The sequence below is a fragment of the Amphibalanus amphitrite genome, unplaced genomic scaffold (assembly GCF_019059575.1).
Source record: "Amphibalanus amphitrite isolate SeventyFive unplaced genomic scaffold, NRLGWU_Aamphi_draft 000781F_arrow, whole genome shotgun sequence".
Taxonomy (NCBI): domain Eukaryota; kingdom Metazoa; phylum Arthropoda; class Thecostraca; order Balanomorpha; family Balanidae; genus Amphibalanus; species Amphibalanus amphitrite.
In genome coordinates, this window is record NW_024882275.1 from 158,494 (window position 1) to 177,541 (window position 19,048).

Sequence of the window (19,048 nt, forward strand, 5' to 3'; positions counted from 1 at the left end):
TGCCTAGCGACAGGTGTTGAGCGACCTCCCTGATACCAGAGTCCCTGTCCTGCTCCTGACGGAGGTAACCAATAGACCAGGACTCGGCGGTCACCTGATTGACCAGGATATCACCAGCCTGAGCGGTTCCAGCGGACCGCGGAGACAGCAAGAGCGAGTCCGATCCGTCAGCTGGACCGCCCGGCACATCAGTCTGAGCCACTTTAGAGGAGCGACTGGACTCCCCACACGACCAGTCAGCCGGACCAGCCAGCACATCAGTCTGAGGCACAGAAGAGCGTCTGGACCCCCCACGGGATCCGTCAGTTGGACCAACCAGCACGTCAGTCTGAGACACTTTAGAGGAACGATTGGATCCACCACTGGATCCGTCCGTTGGACCAACCAGCACATCAGGCCGAGACAATTCAGAGGAAACACGGGGTGGGTCAATCCTGGCGGCAACGTCAGCTCCATCGCCTGCCGTCTGGGTGGCCGCATCCTTACTACCGGGTGGAAAGACACTCGTCACGACCCGGTGGACGACATCGGCTGCACTCTCAGGAACCTGAGTCGCCACATCCATCCTGTCTGAAGGCCGACGGCTCAGGGAATCGGCCACAGCGTTCTGAGCCCCAGGACGGTAGATAATGTCGAAGTCAAATTCTGCAAGAATTTCCAGCCATCGGGCGATCATGCCTGTAGGCTGTTTGAAGTTCATGATCCATTGCAGGCTGGCGTGATCCGTCCTCAAACGGAACTTCCTGCCGAGCAGATAATACCGAAAATGTTGCACAAACAATACGCACGCGAGGAGCTCTTTGCGTGTCGTACTGTAATTGCGCTGAGATTTTGAAAGCTTTCGGCTCGCAAATGCAATGACTCTCTCCACCCCGTCCTGCTCCTTGAATAGAACTGCTCCTGCTCCATGGTCAGAGCAATCACAATCGAGAGTGAAGATGCCGGCCTCCGACCCAAACCTGGGTAGTGCAACAATGGGCGCACTGACAAGAGCCGCTTTCAAGCTGTCGAATGCTGTTTGGGCCTCGTCCGACCAGCGAAAAGGCACATCCTTCGCAGTCAGCGAGAATAGCGGTGCCGCTATCTCTGCGAACGACCTGACATATTTTCGGAAAAATGACGCAAGGCCCAGGAAACTGCTCAGCTCCTTTGGCGTTCTTGGCACAGGCCACTGCGCCACCTGCTGGACCTTCGCTGGATCTGCCGAAAGCCCCTCAGGCGTCAGCACATGGCCGAGGAACGATACTCGGGTCCGGAAGAGCTCACACTTCTCCGGATTCAGTGTGAGACCAGCCTGGTAGAGACGACCAAGCACAGCATCGAGCTTTTTTAACACATCATCGAAATCGGAGCCGTGCACAATGACGTCATCAAAATAATTGACACAAGTGGCCGGGCGCAGGTCGCCCAACACAACGTCCAACAATCTGGCACACGTTGATGGCGCCGACCGACAGTCGAACGGCATGCGAATAAACCTATGAGAACCGAACGGGGTAACTATCGTCGTTTTGTCTCTGTCCCGTTCGTCAATGCTGATTTGGAAATATGCGCTGTTCAGATCAAGAACACACCACATTTTTGACCCAGAAAGCACATCGAGTGTATCATCGACTCTCGGAACTGGATATGACGACGGACGGGTAACAGCGTTCAGTCGTCGCAAATCGGCGCACATCCTATATTTCCCTGACTTTTTCCTCACAAGACAAATGGGCGAGGCCCAGCCTCCGCCGTCTGTCTCCTCGAGGACGCCCTGCTGGACCAAATCGTCAATCTGGGCTCTGACCTCATCACGCAGATGAGGAGGCAACCGTCGAGCCGGCTGGCTCACCGGGGGATGATTCCCAGTGTCGATAGAATGCGACACAACCGTGGTGTGACCCAGGTGCCCATCAAACATGGAAGAGTAATTATCGAGTACCGCCTGAGCCCTCGCTCGCTGTTCCTCCGAGAGAGACTCAGCAAACGTAAACATCTGACCCGATCTCTGACGCTGTTGGACAGACTCAAGAAGTTCCGGCTCTCGCTGCTCCACGAAACCTACCTCCAGCTGTCCAATCTCTGCACGCTTGGGAATGCTGATATGTTCCGCAGTTATATTGCGGACAACAAACGGCACAGAACTCCCCTCTACCTCAACTACAGCTGGCACAAACTCCAACCCACAAATCTCGAGCGACGGCTCAACAATTGTGGGTCCCACGTACTCGCAGTTGGGAATGCAGGCTGCAAATACTGCCTCCCGTCCCGGAGGGACGCTGATGCTCGACGACATCACCAAACGTCCCACAGACACCGCCTCCGCTGAGACGGAACGGACCGATTCAGCCGGCGCCAAGATGAGCCTGCTGCCTCTCAGATCAACCACGCAGGGGCACACCTGGAGAAAGTCCAAACCCAATAGACAAGGCACATCGATGTGATTTGACACAAAAACATTGAAATTAACTGGCCTACCACCGATATGGAAACATAAAGAGACTTGACCCACCAGCGGCAGGTCCTCTCTGGACGCGGTCTTTGCCCGAACCGATGTCCGACGCAGTCGAGGAGCACGAGGCAACAGATCGAGCACGGACTGACTAATGATGCTTATACTGCTTCCCGTGTCGAGCAAACATTTGCATCGAACGCCAGCCAATGTGGCTTCGAAAGTCATATCCGGTTCCAAAGGGACCCATCTGTCTGGTGCACCCTTATCCCCACCCTTCAGGGCCGCTGAGTCTGTCCCGGTCCCCCCATTGCCCCCCGGGGAGACCCTTGGTAGTTTCCCGGATATCTGCCACAAACCAAAGCTAAATGCCCACGTCTCCCACACTTTGAGCAAACGGCATTTTTATGTTCACAACGTGCGCGAAAATGGTCCGAATCTCCGCAAGCAAAACACCCTGAACTCTGGCGGGAGGGTCTTCCACGCGCCTCGACCTTCGCCTCAAGCTCAGCTATCCTTCGCTCGAGACGGGCCACTAACGAATCCTCAGCAGTGGCTGCCAGCTGGCGAACCGGTTCTGTTCGAGCCCCTGCATTAGTGCGTTTCGCGGCGCTACACATATTCCTAACCTTCGTTACCGCTCCATCAAATGTGCAGATACCATCGGCAATGATAGCGGCACACAGGTCATCGGGGAGAGAAGACAAAAAGTGATTGTACAGCAGCCCCTCTGACGGCTGACCGGGAAAGGCGAGGGCAACTAGCTTTTTAAACTCTCACGAACGCGTCAAGCGATCCAGACGGGTCAAACTGGAGAGATCGGAGGGCCACATGGTGATCAACAGAGCTACGACTCGAGAAGCTGGCCCGTAGACCAGCAGTGACCTCAGCAAAAGTGGCCCTCTGGTCGTCCCTCAGGGAATCAAACGCGTCCCGTGCGATGCCCCTAAGACATAGCGGGAAAACATCCAGTTTTTTGGCATCATCCCACCCTTGAAGACGGCTGAAACGGTCAAAGTCGTCGAGGAATCGCTGCACACTACTTAGTCCATCAAATGAGGGCAAACTGATTGATGCAAATTGCGGGTTCATCGCGCTACCTACAGGTGACTTCAACTCAGAAATATCTGATTGCTCAGGTTTCATAACAAATCACAGTACCAACCGGCCCACACCTACCATGAGAAGATAGAGGACCTTACACCTCAGTCTAGGACGACAGCACCGCAGAATAGCGCGGCCGCGGCCCAGTGGCAGCGGCAGCGGCAGAAGACGAGCGCGGCCGCGGCCCAGTGGCAGCGGCAGCGACAGAAGACGAGCGCGGCCGCGGCCCAGTGGCAGCGGCAGCGGCAGAAGACGAGCGCGGCCGCGGCCCAGTGGCAGCGGCAGCGACAGAAGACGAGCGCGGCCGCGGCCCAGTGGCAGCGGCAGCGGCAGAAGACGAGCGCGGCCGCGGCCCAGTGGCAGCGGCAGCGACAGAAGACGAGCGCGGCCGCGGCCCAGTGACAGCGGCAGCGGCAGAAGACGAGCGCGGCCGCGGCCCAGTGGCAGCGGCAGCGACAGAAGACGCGCGCGGCCGCGGCCCAGCGGCAGCGGCAGAAGACGAGCGCGGCCGCGGCCCAGTGGCAGCGGCAGCGGCAGAAGACGAGCGCGGCCGCGGCCCAGTGGCAGCGGCGGCGACAGAAGACGAACGCGGCCGCGGCCCAGTGGCAGCGGCAGCGGCAGAAGACGAGCGCGGCCGCGGCCCAGTGGCAGCGGCAGCGGCAGAAGACGAGCGCGGCCGCGGCCCAGTGGCAGCGGCAGCGACAGAAGACGAGCGCGGCCGCGGCCCAGTGGCAACGGCAGCGTGAGACGAGCGCTGTCGCGGCCCCGCGGCGGCGGCGGCAGCAACAGACGAGTGCGACCGCGGCCCAGTGGCAGCGGCAGCGACAGACGAGCGCAACAACGGCTCAGAGCAGCGGCGCAGACGAGCACAGCAGCGCAGACGGGCGCAGCAACGGCTCGGAGCAGCAGCGCAGACGAGCGCAGCAGCGGCTCAGAGCAGCAGCACAGACGAGCGCCACAGTGGCTCAGAGCAGCAGCGCGACGAGCACAGCAGCGCAGACGGGCGCAGCAACGGCTCAGAGCAGCGGCGCAGACGAGCGCGGCCGCGGCTCGGAGCAGAAGCACAGACGAACGCGGCAGCGGCTCGGAGCAGCAGCACAGACGAGCACAGTAGCGCAGACGGGCGCAGCAACGGCTCGGAGCAGCAGCGCAGACGAGCGCAGCAGCGGCTCGGAGCAGCAGCACAGACGAACGCGGCAGCGGCTCAGAGCAGCAGCACAGACGAGCACAGCAGCGCAGACGAGCGCAGCAGCGGCTCGGAGCAGCAGCGCAGACGAGCACAACAGGCGAGCACCATCAAGAGTAGCACGTCAGGCTTGTGGCCGAGAGTTCAGCGCGAGTCGGCCCACCGCTGCCACCAAATGTAATCGTGCTCCTCTCTCAGAAAGATGGCGATTCACTCGTCGTTGTATTGGCTCCGCACCAGGCAAACGTCAGTCCAAGAATCCCGAGTCATCGATGGGTCGGACCGAGGTCAGATCGGTCACGTGACCCAACGCCGACCAATCACCTCGCGCCAGACACTCAGCGGTCACCCCACGCCGTGAAGGCCCGTTCTGCGCGCCGATGATCACGCGGCCGGCAGCACGACGGCGCGGCAGGACCGTTCCGCGAGCCGACAACAGTCTCCGACTACACATAATTCATAAATATATAACACATCAATTACCAAACATATTTAATGACATATACAAAATGCACGCAGGTGCAACTCATCATACACGACAAATACAACATTTGATTCAACCTTTCTCCAACCGTAATTAAAGATTATTCACTTCTGCTCTTCTAGGACCTAAACTGTGGAATGAAGTAATGCCCCCACAATTCGGTTCCGTAAATGATGTTCCCCTTTCAAAAGCTGTAATAAAGAAGCCGATTAAAAAACACTTTTTAGATAAATATAGGAGCTGAACAGTCTCATATGAACTGTTCTGCATCTTATGATGCGATCTGCACTGCCCTTGACAGTCATTGCACAAATATTGGAAATATTTGCATATTTGAAATGAAGTATGTAACTTAATAGAATAAGTACATATAACAAGCATACATACCTACAGGAAATTCATACTCTTTAACTCCCTTCGGAGTTTTCTTCTTCTTTCTTCCCTTTTGCTAGATCGAGTACAGTAGCCCATTTCCTGTCGCCCTCTGGAGACCCGTCTAGCAACAAGCTCTGCTTAGCTGGACGGGCTCGAGAGGCGGCAAAATAACCTTGCACGAATCTGACCACGACCAGCCTGCTTGCTCCCCCTGCCCCTGTAATAATGTATGACTGACTAACTAACCATGGTATGAATGCATGCTAAAAAAAATCGTAGTACTAGTCGAAGCTATTTTTAGCTTTGATTACTTTCAGCCTCTTGTATGCATGATTTATAACACTGTTTGTTTGTGTGCACAGGGTTTTTTGCTTCCATTTTTGTTCTCTTCCTTTCTTAGCAGGGAGTGTCACGACTTGAATACTTTTGTTTCATTGGTGTTAACGTATGGTTCTGTGGTCGTGCGGGACCGTGGGTGGACACTCCTGGTCGTCTGTCCACGGGCGGCGGACTATTTCGTAGTGCAGTTAAAACAAAAAAAAAAAAATTGACTGCCAATACCATGAACAATCAAATGGCTATCTTCGATTATTGATTATCGTTCCGCATTTTCCAACATCCTGAACTGAATCTTGGCAATTTCTCGTGACTACTTCACGACCATGATACATGCATTTCTTAACCCGTGCCCTGCTGGGGGGGGGGGGGGTGTTTGAACACCCCCCTTGTGGTTTTTCGCAAATATCTCAAAGCGCCGCCGTTTTTGTTACACCTCATCATACATCAATTCTACACATGTTGTGAAAATTTCAGACCAAGGTCATTCAAGGTCAGGTCACCAGGTCACTTTAAGTGACCTCACCTCATAAAATGTTTCAATGTCTGTTATAGCTACACTGAGTGACCGATCGCTTTGAAACTTTTAGCGATGACTAAGAGCAATAGCATGTACAAAATGTATATCTCAGAATTTTGATATCGATGACCTACGGTCAGGTCAATTTTGCGACCTCCCCATTATAAGTCAATGGGAGGAAATTGAAATGCGCCTCTTTTGGACAAATTACATTATAAGCACTCCCAAACACTGAATTACAAGTGGTTTAGACACACTGAACAAGAAAATGGTGCCTATGACCCCTGTTTATGCCCCTGAGGTCATGTTAGGTCACGAATGGTATCTGACAGTTTTTCGCAAATAACTTTTGAGAGGCATGCTAGAGCGATGAAAACGCCTTAGATGTGTTCAGCTCGACGATACGGATCGACTGATATGTAACATGACCCTTTCCGGTCAGTTCATGACCTTGACCTGAGGTCAAATTTTCAAGTTGACCTTTCAAGGTCAAGTTATAGTTCATTCGATGCGTCTTGACGAGAGGAACACGATGCCGGTAGAAGTAAGCTCGCACAAGGCTTGGGTCAAAAGTTATTGCAGAAAAACTGTTTCCGAAAAAATCGGCTATTTTTGCAGTTTTTGCCCCCGCAGGCAAAACCGTTGACGTTAGGTCAAATCAGAGAGAATTTCACAGAAAGGGCGTTAATAGGGCTATCGAATGCGCTTTTTCACTGTGCTATAGCTCTATTGGTTCCCGAGTTATGCGTTGGCTTCTTGGAAATTGTCGACATTCGACCTGGAAATCGGCGAAATTTTGCCTTCAATGACCTCTGGTGACCTGACCTTTGACCTGACCAAAAAATTGACCGAAGTGATTTCGTCGTTATTTTTGGCGCTCTTTCGAACGCCGCCTTCCGCGTATCGCTACGTGGCCCAAGAGCCGAGTTAGAAGGGGGTGTTCAGACCCCCCCCCCCCCAGCAGGGCGTGGGAATCCAGGACCCCCACCCGGGCGCGGGTTAAATTGAACTTTATGGGCCAAACACGTACACATATGATAAAAAGAATGTCACCATGGTGTTCTACGCCCCAAATTACTCATAATACATGTGTCACAGACTGCGAATATCAGTTTTGATTTTCGGGGATATGTGCCTACCCGGTTGACCTGACCTTGACCCTGACCTATGCTTGACTGACTCTACATGGAGCTGACACTCTTGTAGGCCTTATATGATGGATTGGGCACCGTTTTCACAGAGTTTTATGAGGAGAGGCGCCCATTGCGAAATCCTAATGTCCATGCTACTGAAATCCCGATTTCAGGTGTTTGACCTGACCTTGACCCGACCTGTCACCTCAAAATTCAACTCTGAAGTACTCATCTGAAGCATCTCGTCGCGTTCTTTCGTTTGCCGCTTCGTGCGTTTCGCTGCGCCTATTGTTTCTCGAGTTAACGGCTGGGGGCGTTTAACGCCCCCCCCCCCCCAGCAAGCGGTGGGTGGCGAAATACCCCAGTAACTGCCGGGTTAATTAAATCTGACAATAATATTCAGACATAGCGGTAAACGAGCTGATTGTTGTGTTAGGTTAGGCTCTTTCGGTCGATTTCAGAGTGGGAGGGATGACAGGAATTAGGGGGAGACAGGGGGCCTGGGCGGGAGTCCTGGACCTCATGCTCCGCTGGGGCCGAGCCCATCACGTGGGCTGGATTGCCCTGACACATGGATAGCCCTGGGCGGTGTTTCACGGCCCCGCGCTGCAGCACGCTGCGCTGCGCTGCTGCATTGTTGCGGTGGTTGATATGAATTCGGCTCCACGCTAGCGTTGCGAGCTTCCGAGTCTGTTGACGTTTCTATGGAAATTGGAAACCCAATGCACCGGTGCGCGCTACGCACCCTGCCCAAGCAAAATTTTACCATCGATGATGTGATTTGAAACCCTTTGCTCTACCTTCATTGCTCTTAGTGTTATGATAGACATCCCACTAAACAAAACTTTAGATCCTTTTTCTCTTGATGAAAGCAATGACGAAACCAATGGCATATTTTCATATCGAAAGTATGAAGAAATAAGAACGAACTGTTCATTTGATATGCCTAGCAGTGTTTACAAAACTGTAAATTGCAACACAGACAAGCAGCTGAACATATTACATGTAAATGCACGATCTTTGGTCAATAAATTAGATGATCTCTGCAGCCTTCTTAATGACACCGCGATTACTTGGCATGTTATATCCATATCTGAGACATGGTTAACCAAAAATATTGAAAAGTGCTACAATTTGCCAGGCTACCAGGCTGCATTCTGTAGCAGATCAGCTGGTGCGGGTGGAGGCTCAGCAATCTACAGTCTGAGTTATCTGTCCCCAGAATGCCTAGACAGTCCTACATTCACTACGGCTGAGGTTATTTGCACAAAGATTAAAATTCAAAATACATGTCTCATCATATGTCAAATATATCGATCACCTAGTACTGACAAACATCAGTTCAATGAAGAACTTGAAAAACTATTCATTTGGCTTAACAATCTTAACAAGGTCACTTTGATTACTGGTGACTTTAACTTTGATCTTTTCTCAATTGGATCCAATCCAGCTGTTCAAACTTTTCTACATAACCAACTGTCTCATGGCTTTTTCCCTACCATTTCAAAAACAACACGCTCCTGCCACCCATCTCACACTCTTATCGACAACATCTTCTGCAATGATTTGACAAGGGTGGCACACTCGGGCATTATCCTAAGTGATCTATCCGATCACTTTCCTATCTATGCATCTCTAAATGTTCACATAAACACTGCTAAGGAGCAAATAAAATTGACAAATGAGCAACAGGTATTTGATTATAGGAAGATTGATGAATTCAAATCCTATATATCAAATGAACTTAGAAATATTTATCAAGAAAATTGTACTAATACCATGGCAAACAAAATAATTGAAACATACAACAATGGTATAACAGCCTTCTCTTACACAAAAAGGTTCACCAGGAAAGACCATCCGAGGATGCCATGGATCTCTCCAGCTATTCTTACCTCTATTACCCAAAAAAAAACAAGTTGTTTAAAAATAAGCTAAAAAATCCTTCACATAATAATACAACTCAGTACAATCAATATCGGAACATTCTCACGCGCGTCATTAGGTCTGCCAAAAGATTGTATTACATTAATGAGTTCAATAAAAACTCTGGCAACTCCAAAGAAACATGGAAAACTATGCAATCTTTGATAAACACTGGCAACAAAACTGATGACATTCCTTGCGAAGTTTCAGATGGCAATGACAAAACAGTAACTGATGATCAAAATATTGCAGAAACCTTTAACAAATTCTTTTCCGAGATAGGTGAAACTTTAAGGAAAAGGATACCACCTTCACCATTTGACCCACTGAGCGAAGTACCATTCGTGCATGAAGAAATGGATTTAACTCTTACAAATGAACAAGAACTTATCGATATAGTTAATAAGCTGAAAAATGTCGGTGCTGGTATCGACAACATTAACTCTAAATTGTTTAAAGCTTCATACAAGGCCATACTAAATCCTTTACTTTACTTCTTTAACACCTGTTTAAGCAAAGCTGAATTTCCATCACCCCTAAAAGTGGCAATCATCAAACCAATATTTAAGGATGGCGATAAAAAGCAAGTGGGTAATTATAGACCAATTAGCATTTTACCCTTTATTTCAAAATTTTTTGAAAAACTAATATACCGAAGGCTCATTGAGCATCTTAACCGAAGCAACATTATTCACTGTAATCAATTTGGTTTTCAAAAAGGAAAGTCAACTTATATGCCGATTCTTCTTCTACAAGATATAATTACTAAAGCCTTTGAAGAGGGCAACTTTGCGCTCGGCTTATTTCTAGATGTAAGAAAAGCTTTTGATACGGTGCACATTGATTTGCTACTACAAAAACTACAAAGGTATGGTATAAGACACAAATCACAACAAATATTATCTTCATACTTGCAAGAAAGGAAGCAATGTGTGAAAATAAGAAAAGCATACTCATCTGTCAAAAATGTTACTATGGGAGTTCCACAGGGATCGATCTTGGGTCCTCTGTTATTTATATTATATATAAATGATTTACCAAACATCAGTCCTGACGTAACTTGCCTCTCCTATGCAGATGACACTGCAATCATATTTAAAGATAAATGCATACATAGCCTACAAAGAACTGTAAATGAAGTTACTGAAAAAGTCAGTAACTGGTTTCATGCAAACTTTCTTTCTCTAAACGGCACAAAAACTTTCACACAGCATTATGCAACTCAGTCTTCAGGGTTAAAAGTAAACGTAGTACTTGATTCAACTGAAATTAAAGAGAAAGAGTTTATCAAATATTTAGGAGTCTTCATCGATAAGTCATTGAAGTTCACAAAACATATAGACTATACATCAAATATCGTTAGCAGGAACATCGGAATAATGGCAAGAGTACGCTTCTATATTGATAAGAGAACCAGTGGCGTATCCAGGGGGGAGGCCAAGAGGCCATGGCCTCCCCCTTTGGGATCAGACATACAAGTGGGCCCTTTCGGTCACTTGAGTGCAGTGACGTACCCAAGGGGGGCCATAGGGGCCCCTGAGGTCCAAGGATAACTCAGGGCCTAGGGGACCAGCGTGACGAAGGCGTTCTGGGTCTCCTTGCCTTAATTCCAGTACTAGACAGAACGTCTTTTACTCGGAAGAAAAACTAATATCAGAGAGAGAGAGAGAGAGATCACAGTGACGAACACAGAAGGCCCCTAACTACTTGAGAGCCCCTGGCTACCTGAGGGGCCCCTTGGTTACCTGAGGGTCCCCCTGGTCACCTGAGGAGCCCCTGGTTATCTGACGAGCCCCTAGTTACCTGAGGGGCCCCTGGTTATCTGAGGGGCCCCTGGTTGTCCGAAAGGTTCCTGGTTGTCTAAGGGACCCCCTGGCTATTCGAGGGGCCCCTGGTTATCTGAGGGGCCCTGGTTACCTGAGGGCCCCTGGTCACGGGACCCCTGTTTACCTGAGGGGCCCCTGGTTACCCGAGGGACCCCTGGTTATCTGAAAACACCTGGTAAAGGACCCCTGGTTACGAGGGCCCCTGGTTACCTGAAGGGCCCCTGGTTACCCAAGGGGCCTCTGGTTACCTGAGGAGCCCCTGGTTATCGGAGGGGCCCCTAGTTACCCAAGGGGCCCCTGATCCCCTGGATGGCCCCTGGCCAGTCATCTGAAGAAGCCCTGGTCACCTGAGGGGCTCATGCTTACCCGCGGAGTACCTGGTTATCTGAAGGGCCTCTGCAGTCACATGAAGGCCCATAGTTGCCTGAGGAGCCCCTGGTATAACCGGCTCCTGATTATCAGAGGGTCCCCTGGTCACGGTAACCTGGTGGGCCTCTGGTCAATTGAAAAGCCCCTGCAGTCACCTGAGAGGCCCCTGATTACCTAGAGAGCCCCTGATCACTTGGATTCAATGGCATAGCCAGGGGAGAGGGGACACGTGTCGGTTATATGGTTGAGGGTCCCCTCGGGCCCTACGGTGCCAATCGACATCAGAGGGTCCGCGCTGGCCACGCTTCAACTGGAAAGGAGTGAAAGGACACCACGGGGCTTTTGAGAACACGTCATGGGCTCTTATGTAGCCACACTTATCTCCAGAAGGGCCCCACCCCAGGTTCTGAAGGGCCTTGCCGGACTCTGAGGGTCCTTAAAGGCTAATGAGGGATCAACTGTAAGGGCCCCACACTTGTTTGCTATGCCCCAACGGCCCACACCAGTGTTTCTGTGGGCCCTCACAATGGCGCCTGGGAGGGCCCTCACCGTCACCTCTAAAAGCCCCACACCAGCGCCTCTTAACGGCCTACATCAGTGGCTCTGAAGGCCCGCTCACCGGCGCCTCCGAGGGCCCTATACCAGCGCATCTAACGGCCACTTACCAGCGACTCTGAGGGCCTCTTACCGGCATCTGAGGTTCCCTTGCCGGCCTATGAAGGGCCACTGGTAACTTTCAGGGGCCCCATACATGCCTATGACGGCCCTTACCAGCGTCTTTAAGCCCTAAGGCCCCCGCGACGGCGCCTGTGTGGACCCCATATCAGCCCATCTGACGGCCTTTCACAGACACATCTGAGGGACCAACGCCGGCGACTCTGAGGGGCTCGCTCGCTTCGCTTCTTCATAAAAGACCGTGCATTTCATGCACATTTCTCAGGCAAAATGAAATTTTTATCTGCCAATTTTCCACATTTTCTCAGGGCTTAGACAGACAGACAGACAGGCAGACAGTGAGACAGACAGACAGAGGGGACCGTCCGCAAGGGGGACCGGACCCACTGTGCCCAATCCCCCCCCCCCATCGAGATGTTCTGGATACGTCCCTGCCTGGGTTGAAAGTGGCCCCCAGGTAACCCGGGCCCCTTCGAGAGCAGGTTGCCCCCTCCTGGGCGAAATCCTGGGTACATGCATGCTTGGGTGTCCCAAGAGAAACGACCCTCAGGGCCTTATGCGGTACTGGCCCAAGCTTAAATAAAGTCATTACGTCATTAAGTCATTAAATAAAGTCAACTACGTCAAACTATCATAAATTTGCCGTTTGATGGCCCTCAGAGGCCGTCTCAGGGCCCTCAGAGGCTAGCGCTGAGGTCCTCAGAGGCCGCTTCGGCGGTCCTACAGAAGCTTAGACTTGGGCGTGGGACCCTTGACGCTGGCGTGGAACCCTAAGGAGCCTGCGCGCAGCCCTCTAAGGCCAGCCGTGGAGCCCTCTAAGGCCAGCGTGGGGCCCTCTAAGTCCATTGTGGGGCTTTCTAAGGACAGTGTGGGACCTTCTAAGGCCAGTGTGGGACCCTCATGTTCAGTGTGGGGCTGTCTATGTCCAGCTTGGGGTCTTCTAAGCCCAGCGGCGTGGGGCCTTCTGAAGTCAGTTTGAGGTCCACTGGCCGCTGAGACCAGCTTGCAGCCTTCTGAAGACGATAAGGAGCCCTCTGAGGCCAGTGTGAGGCCCTCTGTGACCAGCGTGAACCCTCTGAGGCCAGCGTGGGGCCAGCTGTCATCTGACTTCAGACGCTGATGCTGGGCCCTCAGAAGCCAGCACGGGGCCTTCATAGGCTGGCGTTGGGCCATTAGAGGCCACTTCGAGGGCCTCGGCAGCCGTACTTCAGATCTTATGCATGTTTAAGCCCCCTGAGGTAGGAGTGGCCCTTAGAAGCCGGCGCGGAACCCTCAGAGGGCAGCATGGGCTTCTAGAGACCGGCGTGGTTTCGAGAGCGACATAGGGCCATCAGACTGACTCAAAGGCTTCAAAGAGCCAGCGTGGGGCCCTGGGAGGTCAGCAATAGCATGAGCCTCCTGAGGCCATTATAGGGCCAGCTGAAGCCAGAGTCGTTTACTCTGTTGCCGAAGAGGGCTTTCAGAGGCCAGAATGAGCCTTCAGAGTTTTTAGATTGCCAATTGTGCCTAAAAAGGCTCCCTCACATGGCGAAAGTGGCAAAGAACCGCACCTGTGCGTGGGTTAAGTATGCTACCACTGGGGCCGCTAAGGTAAGGGTGGAGCCCCTAAGGTAAGGGTGGGGCCCCTTGAGCAGGCTTGGCCTCCCCCTTTTCAAGATCCTGGATACGCCACTGAAGAGAACGACCCTCCTTTTGTATAATGCCCTAATTCTTCCATATCTTAACTATTGCTGTATCGTTTGGGGAAATAATTACCATGATCAGTTAGAAAAACTCATCATATTACAAAAGAGAGCTGTCAGACTAATTGAACGAGTTTACCCACCTCAGAGCTCTGTGCCTATTTTCAAAAAAAAAAATATAACTTATTAAGGATAACTGATATAGCGAGATCTCATATGCTTCTTGTTATGCACAAATTTATTAAAGAACAACTTCCAGAAACAATTAACAACCTGTTTGATTTGAGTCCCGAAAACCATGCCGGCACGAGGCGTACCACTCACTTCAACCAGCCCTTCTCTAATCGCAACTACAGACTATTTACTATCAGATTTCTAGGTCCTAGATTGTGGAATAGCATTGTTGCACCTCTTTTCACAACTGTTAATCATATTCCATCTTCAAAACAAAAAATAAAGAAGGTGATACGCAGACACTTTGTTGATTCATACAACACTTAAGATAAATATGAACAATTAATGAACAATCAAAACAATAATAAGAATAATCAACCTCATAGCGACAAACATTATTCCTACCTATATATTGTGAATAGCTATACTGTTCGTATATCGTTAGGGGTTTGTATAAATATGTGCTATTTCCACGGTGTACTCTGCGTTGGAAATAGTACATATTACCCACTTTGGTTTGTGGGATGCATATGTGTCGTGTGTGTATGTGTGTGTGTATGTTTCGCGTACATGATACATATGCATATGCATGTATGTACGTATGTGCATGTCATGCATGTACACAACATAACGATTCGTATATACCTATTTTAAATACCAACTACAATAAATCCTTGTGTGCCACCCTTCTCAATCATTGTCTATTTCAATTTGCATATTTACCTTATGGTATCTACATGCATTACCTACATTGACATCTATACAACTTATTGTACTAATTCTTATAATACTCTAGTCCGTGCTGTTTCCTGAGGTTCTGTCTGGCAACAAGCCTAGCTTAGCCGGACGGAGCCAAGGGTTTCGGCAATAAAAATAACCTTGCAAGAACATGACCAGGCATGCTTTTCCCCATCTGAGTATGAATGCGTATTGCGTTAATTACTAACACTGGTACCGGGCTTCTCAAAAAAGTTAGACGGTTTTCTTTTGCGAATAGAGGACCCCTAACAACATTTAAGCAAAATCAATGCACGTGGAAAAACGGAGAATTTTTCGTAGATTTATATGACACCATGGTTTGAGCTTAAAAAATGAAGCCGTGTTCTTTGGAAGTAAAAGCAAAACTCGTGAAATTATGCTTTCCCAGACTAAGTCGGTCGGTTCGACACCACGGAAGGTCCGGAAACACTTTAGGGCAAAGAGAGCAACATCTTGAAACAAAATTTTCCACATTATTGACAAGTTTCTGGCTCGAGGAAGTGTTAACAATAGGTTCACGCAATTCAAGGGCGGCCATAAACCCAATCAAAGGCTCACGACGAACACCACTCGTGTGAGAGATGCGCTACTCAGACTGTCAATGGTCAGCAATATCGGGTAGCCCTGGCGACGTTTTGGAGGGTTCTACAATATCAGGGTGAGCAAAGATCCGGAAACGCTTAAGATCCTATGGTTCCAGCAAGACGGTGCCACGCCAATACCGCTAAAGAAAACCAGGAGGGGCTGTGGGAGCGCTTCGGGCAGCGCGTGATCTCGAGGTTCGAGACACGCCCGTGGTCGGCGAATTCTCCGAACGTAACCCCACCGGACTTTTTCCTATAGGACTAACTCAAGTCCCAGGTGTACCGAGACCACCCAAAAAGTTCCGAAGATCATAAAGGATGCAGTGAAGTCAGCGGTGTGCCGTCTGGCAGCTTTCTGTGGGTCGTGCTGCAGCAGAGGTCGCGCTGCGCCGGGCTAAACTGTGCATCGAGCAAAAAGGAAATCATCTCGAACATGACCTCGGCGCGGCTCAGAAAGGCGACTGCCGAGGATCGAAGTCCCCTCAAACGAAATGTCTTTGATGAGGCTTTCAGGTGATACCCAATTATGTTTTGTTACACTGATACACCCTTCAATACGTTAGTTATAAAATCATCCAACTTTTTTGAGAAGCCCGGTATAAATGATAGTTGCTTGTGTTGGTATAGTGGGCAGTCATTTTGCTTCACTTGGCAATGACTACTTTCCTCCTTTTTGGCGTACTTACTAACATTTTTTAGTAGTATTGCATGCGTTATATTTTATTTATCTTTTCCACTTCTTAGCAGGGAGTGCCGCGACTTGATCAATTTATTATGTTACCTGGTGTTAAAGTAAGGTCTCTGTGCGTCGCCGGGACTGTGGGAGGGGGCACTCCTGGTTACCTGATCATGGGTAACGGACTATCTTAGAAATTTAAAAAAATGACCTCTGGTGACATGACCTCTGGCTCTGACCCGATCTAAAATTCGCTGAAGTATTTTTTCTACTTTTTGCTACTTTTGACGCTACTTCGAATACCACTTAAATGCCCAAAGCTGAGTTATAAGAATGATGCTCAATCCCCATTTCCCCTCCAACAGGGCGTGAGAGTCTAGGCATTCCTGTCGGGCACGGGCTAACAATGACTATCTCATAATCATTGTGGCCATGAACATCTATTGCCATTCTTTAACACCGGTGTCGCTGCGCTGAGCGGTGGCCGTCCCGTTTGTTGGATTCTACAGCTGGCTGGCGGAAAGCGTTACCGGCCGCCCGTCCACCGCCCGCGGGCCGGACCGAGCGGTCCCGCTGACCCTACCTGACCTGAGCCCGGCGCGATATGGGACAGGCAGACTTCGGCTCAGCGGAGGCAGCGCCCACTGGTGCTGGGGACTTTTTTAATAGACCTACTGTACATGTCTGGACTAAGGATCTTGAGGTTTCCTCTCCGTGGCAAACTGACATCATTCTGCCACAAGCTGCGAACAAGGCGCCCACTTTAATGTAAGAAATAAAATTTGAACTTAAATGGAATGTTACTGTGACATGTGATGCTTTACTTATCACCATATGTTATCACGAATGAAAGTCATTTTTGTTTAGGGTTTCTGATTTATTTTCATCTGTCTTCAAAAGTACACACAAATACAGCGTGGAACCATGAAATGTCCGAAAATTTTAGGTATCTGTGCTGTAGCAGTTATCGCTTAGTTTCTCATCTAAACCGGAAATAATTGCTGAATGTCATCAAATCAACCAATAGCATTGAGACAAGGCCCCGCGAGCTTCAGAATGAGTGGATATTTTAGCACGCTATTACACTCGCAACATGGGAGCGCCACAGCCCGTCTGGTCACATCCATCAGCAGGCTGGTTTTCGTTCGTTTCCTCTCAGGACGGTGGCGCGTCGTGTTGGAGCTCGTCAGCGGCCAGGGAGTCAATGGAGGCCTGCAGTCGGCTCAGCAGCTCCACGTACTCGGCGGCGCGGCTGTAACAAACCACCGGCACTGGGTCAGACCAAGGCCCTAAAACAGTGGTCGGCAGGTCATTCGGGGTCGTGCCCCTTTTTTGGGCGCCAGGCAGGGCCATTACCCCCACCTACCAGACCCCATTGCTGACACAACCAAGTTTACTGAAATTCCATACCGTCCTGGAACTCTTTGGGTATTTGTGTATTTCCAATGCATCAAATTTAAAACATGACACTTCCTCCACAAAACATTTAATACCTATATCCCAGTAGCGGCGGAACACCTTCAAATAAGGGGGAGGGCGGGGGGGGGGGGGCACTGCCGACTTTTGGTCCCATTCTTTCCATGCAACGCCCATAGGGCTAATGTTAAAATGCAAAAAACAAAGGGTGCACGGTGCCCCGGTGCCCTCCTCGTTCCGCCGCCTATGCTATATCCCATTTAACCCTCGCATGTGTAGGGGGGGGGGGGTCGGATGGACCCCCCCCCATGGTTTTTCGCGAATAACTCGCGTAAAAAGCGGCCGATCGCGACGAAACTTTCAGTACCCTCGCATTGATCAATTTTACACCTACCCTGAAAATTTCATGACCATGACCCAAATGACCTTTGACCTGTGACCTCTTTTCTGAGACCATGTTTGGCCGGAATCGCGATTTCGCGTATGTCGGCTCGCACTAGCCGCGTGTTTGCAAGCTTTTCGTGGTTTCAAACGTTCAAACATGTGATTTGATGTTACTCCCGTGTGTGTCAAGGTCACCTGAAGGTCAGGTCAGGTCATTGACCTTTGGTGACCTCGGGTGACCTCGGGTCTCTTTTTCGAGTTTTACATGTTTCTAGGCTAGTTTTTGGAGCTGAATTCGAATTTAGCAACCATTTGAACATTTACGAAGTAGTTTTGGTGACTTCGTAACATGTTACGAAGCTGTCAGAGGCGGTTGACACGTACTACGAATACCCGTCACGACGCCTACTGGTTGACCTGACCTGACCTGACCCGACCTGGTCTAAATGCTTTAAGACATCATCTGTGATCAAAACTAACACGATATTCGTGATCAGCGCCCCGAAAAACCCCTTGCCAGCCACACTTTACGACTTTATAACAGGTCCCGATTTTCCCGACTTTGGGTCATTGACCTGACCTGGAAGGTCAACCAATGACCTAGGACCTTAAAATTGGGTATCATCGGCTTCCTCTCGTCACGGGCAACACGCTCGTTTTTTCCGCGAAGCTCTAGCTCGATCAGGGGCCAAACGGCAAGGGGGGGGGGTCCAACCGACCCCCCCCCCCCCCTACACATTAGAAGCTGGCAAACGCCGCACACATGCGAGGGTTAACCCTTGTACGTATAGGGGCGGCGGGTGGTTTTTCGTTAAAAGCTCACGTAAAAGGCATTGGATCACGACCAAATTGTACCCTCGAGCCCATCATTTTTTTTTACCAGCACGGAAAATATCATGACCTGAGACCAGTTTTACCAACAGAAAAATAACCGCCTGCCGGAAGTTTTGCCTAAAAACCGCTTCGGAGCGTAAGCGCGATGAGCATGTAAGTGGATAGGGCTTT

At 50.3% G+C, this 19,048-nt stretch overlaps 1 protein-coding gene across 1 annotated transcript in view; it reads right to left on the minus strand.

Annotated features, from left to right (window-relative positions):
• Window positions 1-17,099: 17,099 nt before the first annotated feature.
• Window positions 17,100-19,048, minus strand: part of LOC122366051 — a 134,602-nt gene continuing 132,653 nt past the window's right edge. Inside the window, exon 5 of the mRNA XM_043337818.1 lies at window positions 17,100-17,495. Within this exon, the coding sequence (XP_043193753.1) occupies window positions 17,399-17,495 (97 nt within the window). The 3' untranslated portion in view covers window positions 17,100-17,398. The remainder of the gene's footprint in view (window positions 17,496-19,048) is intronic.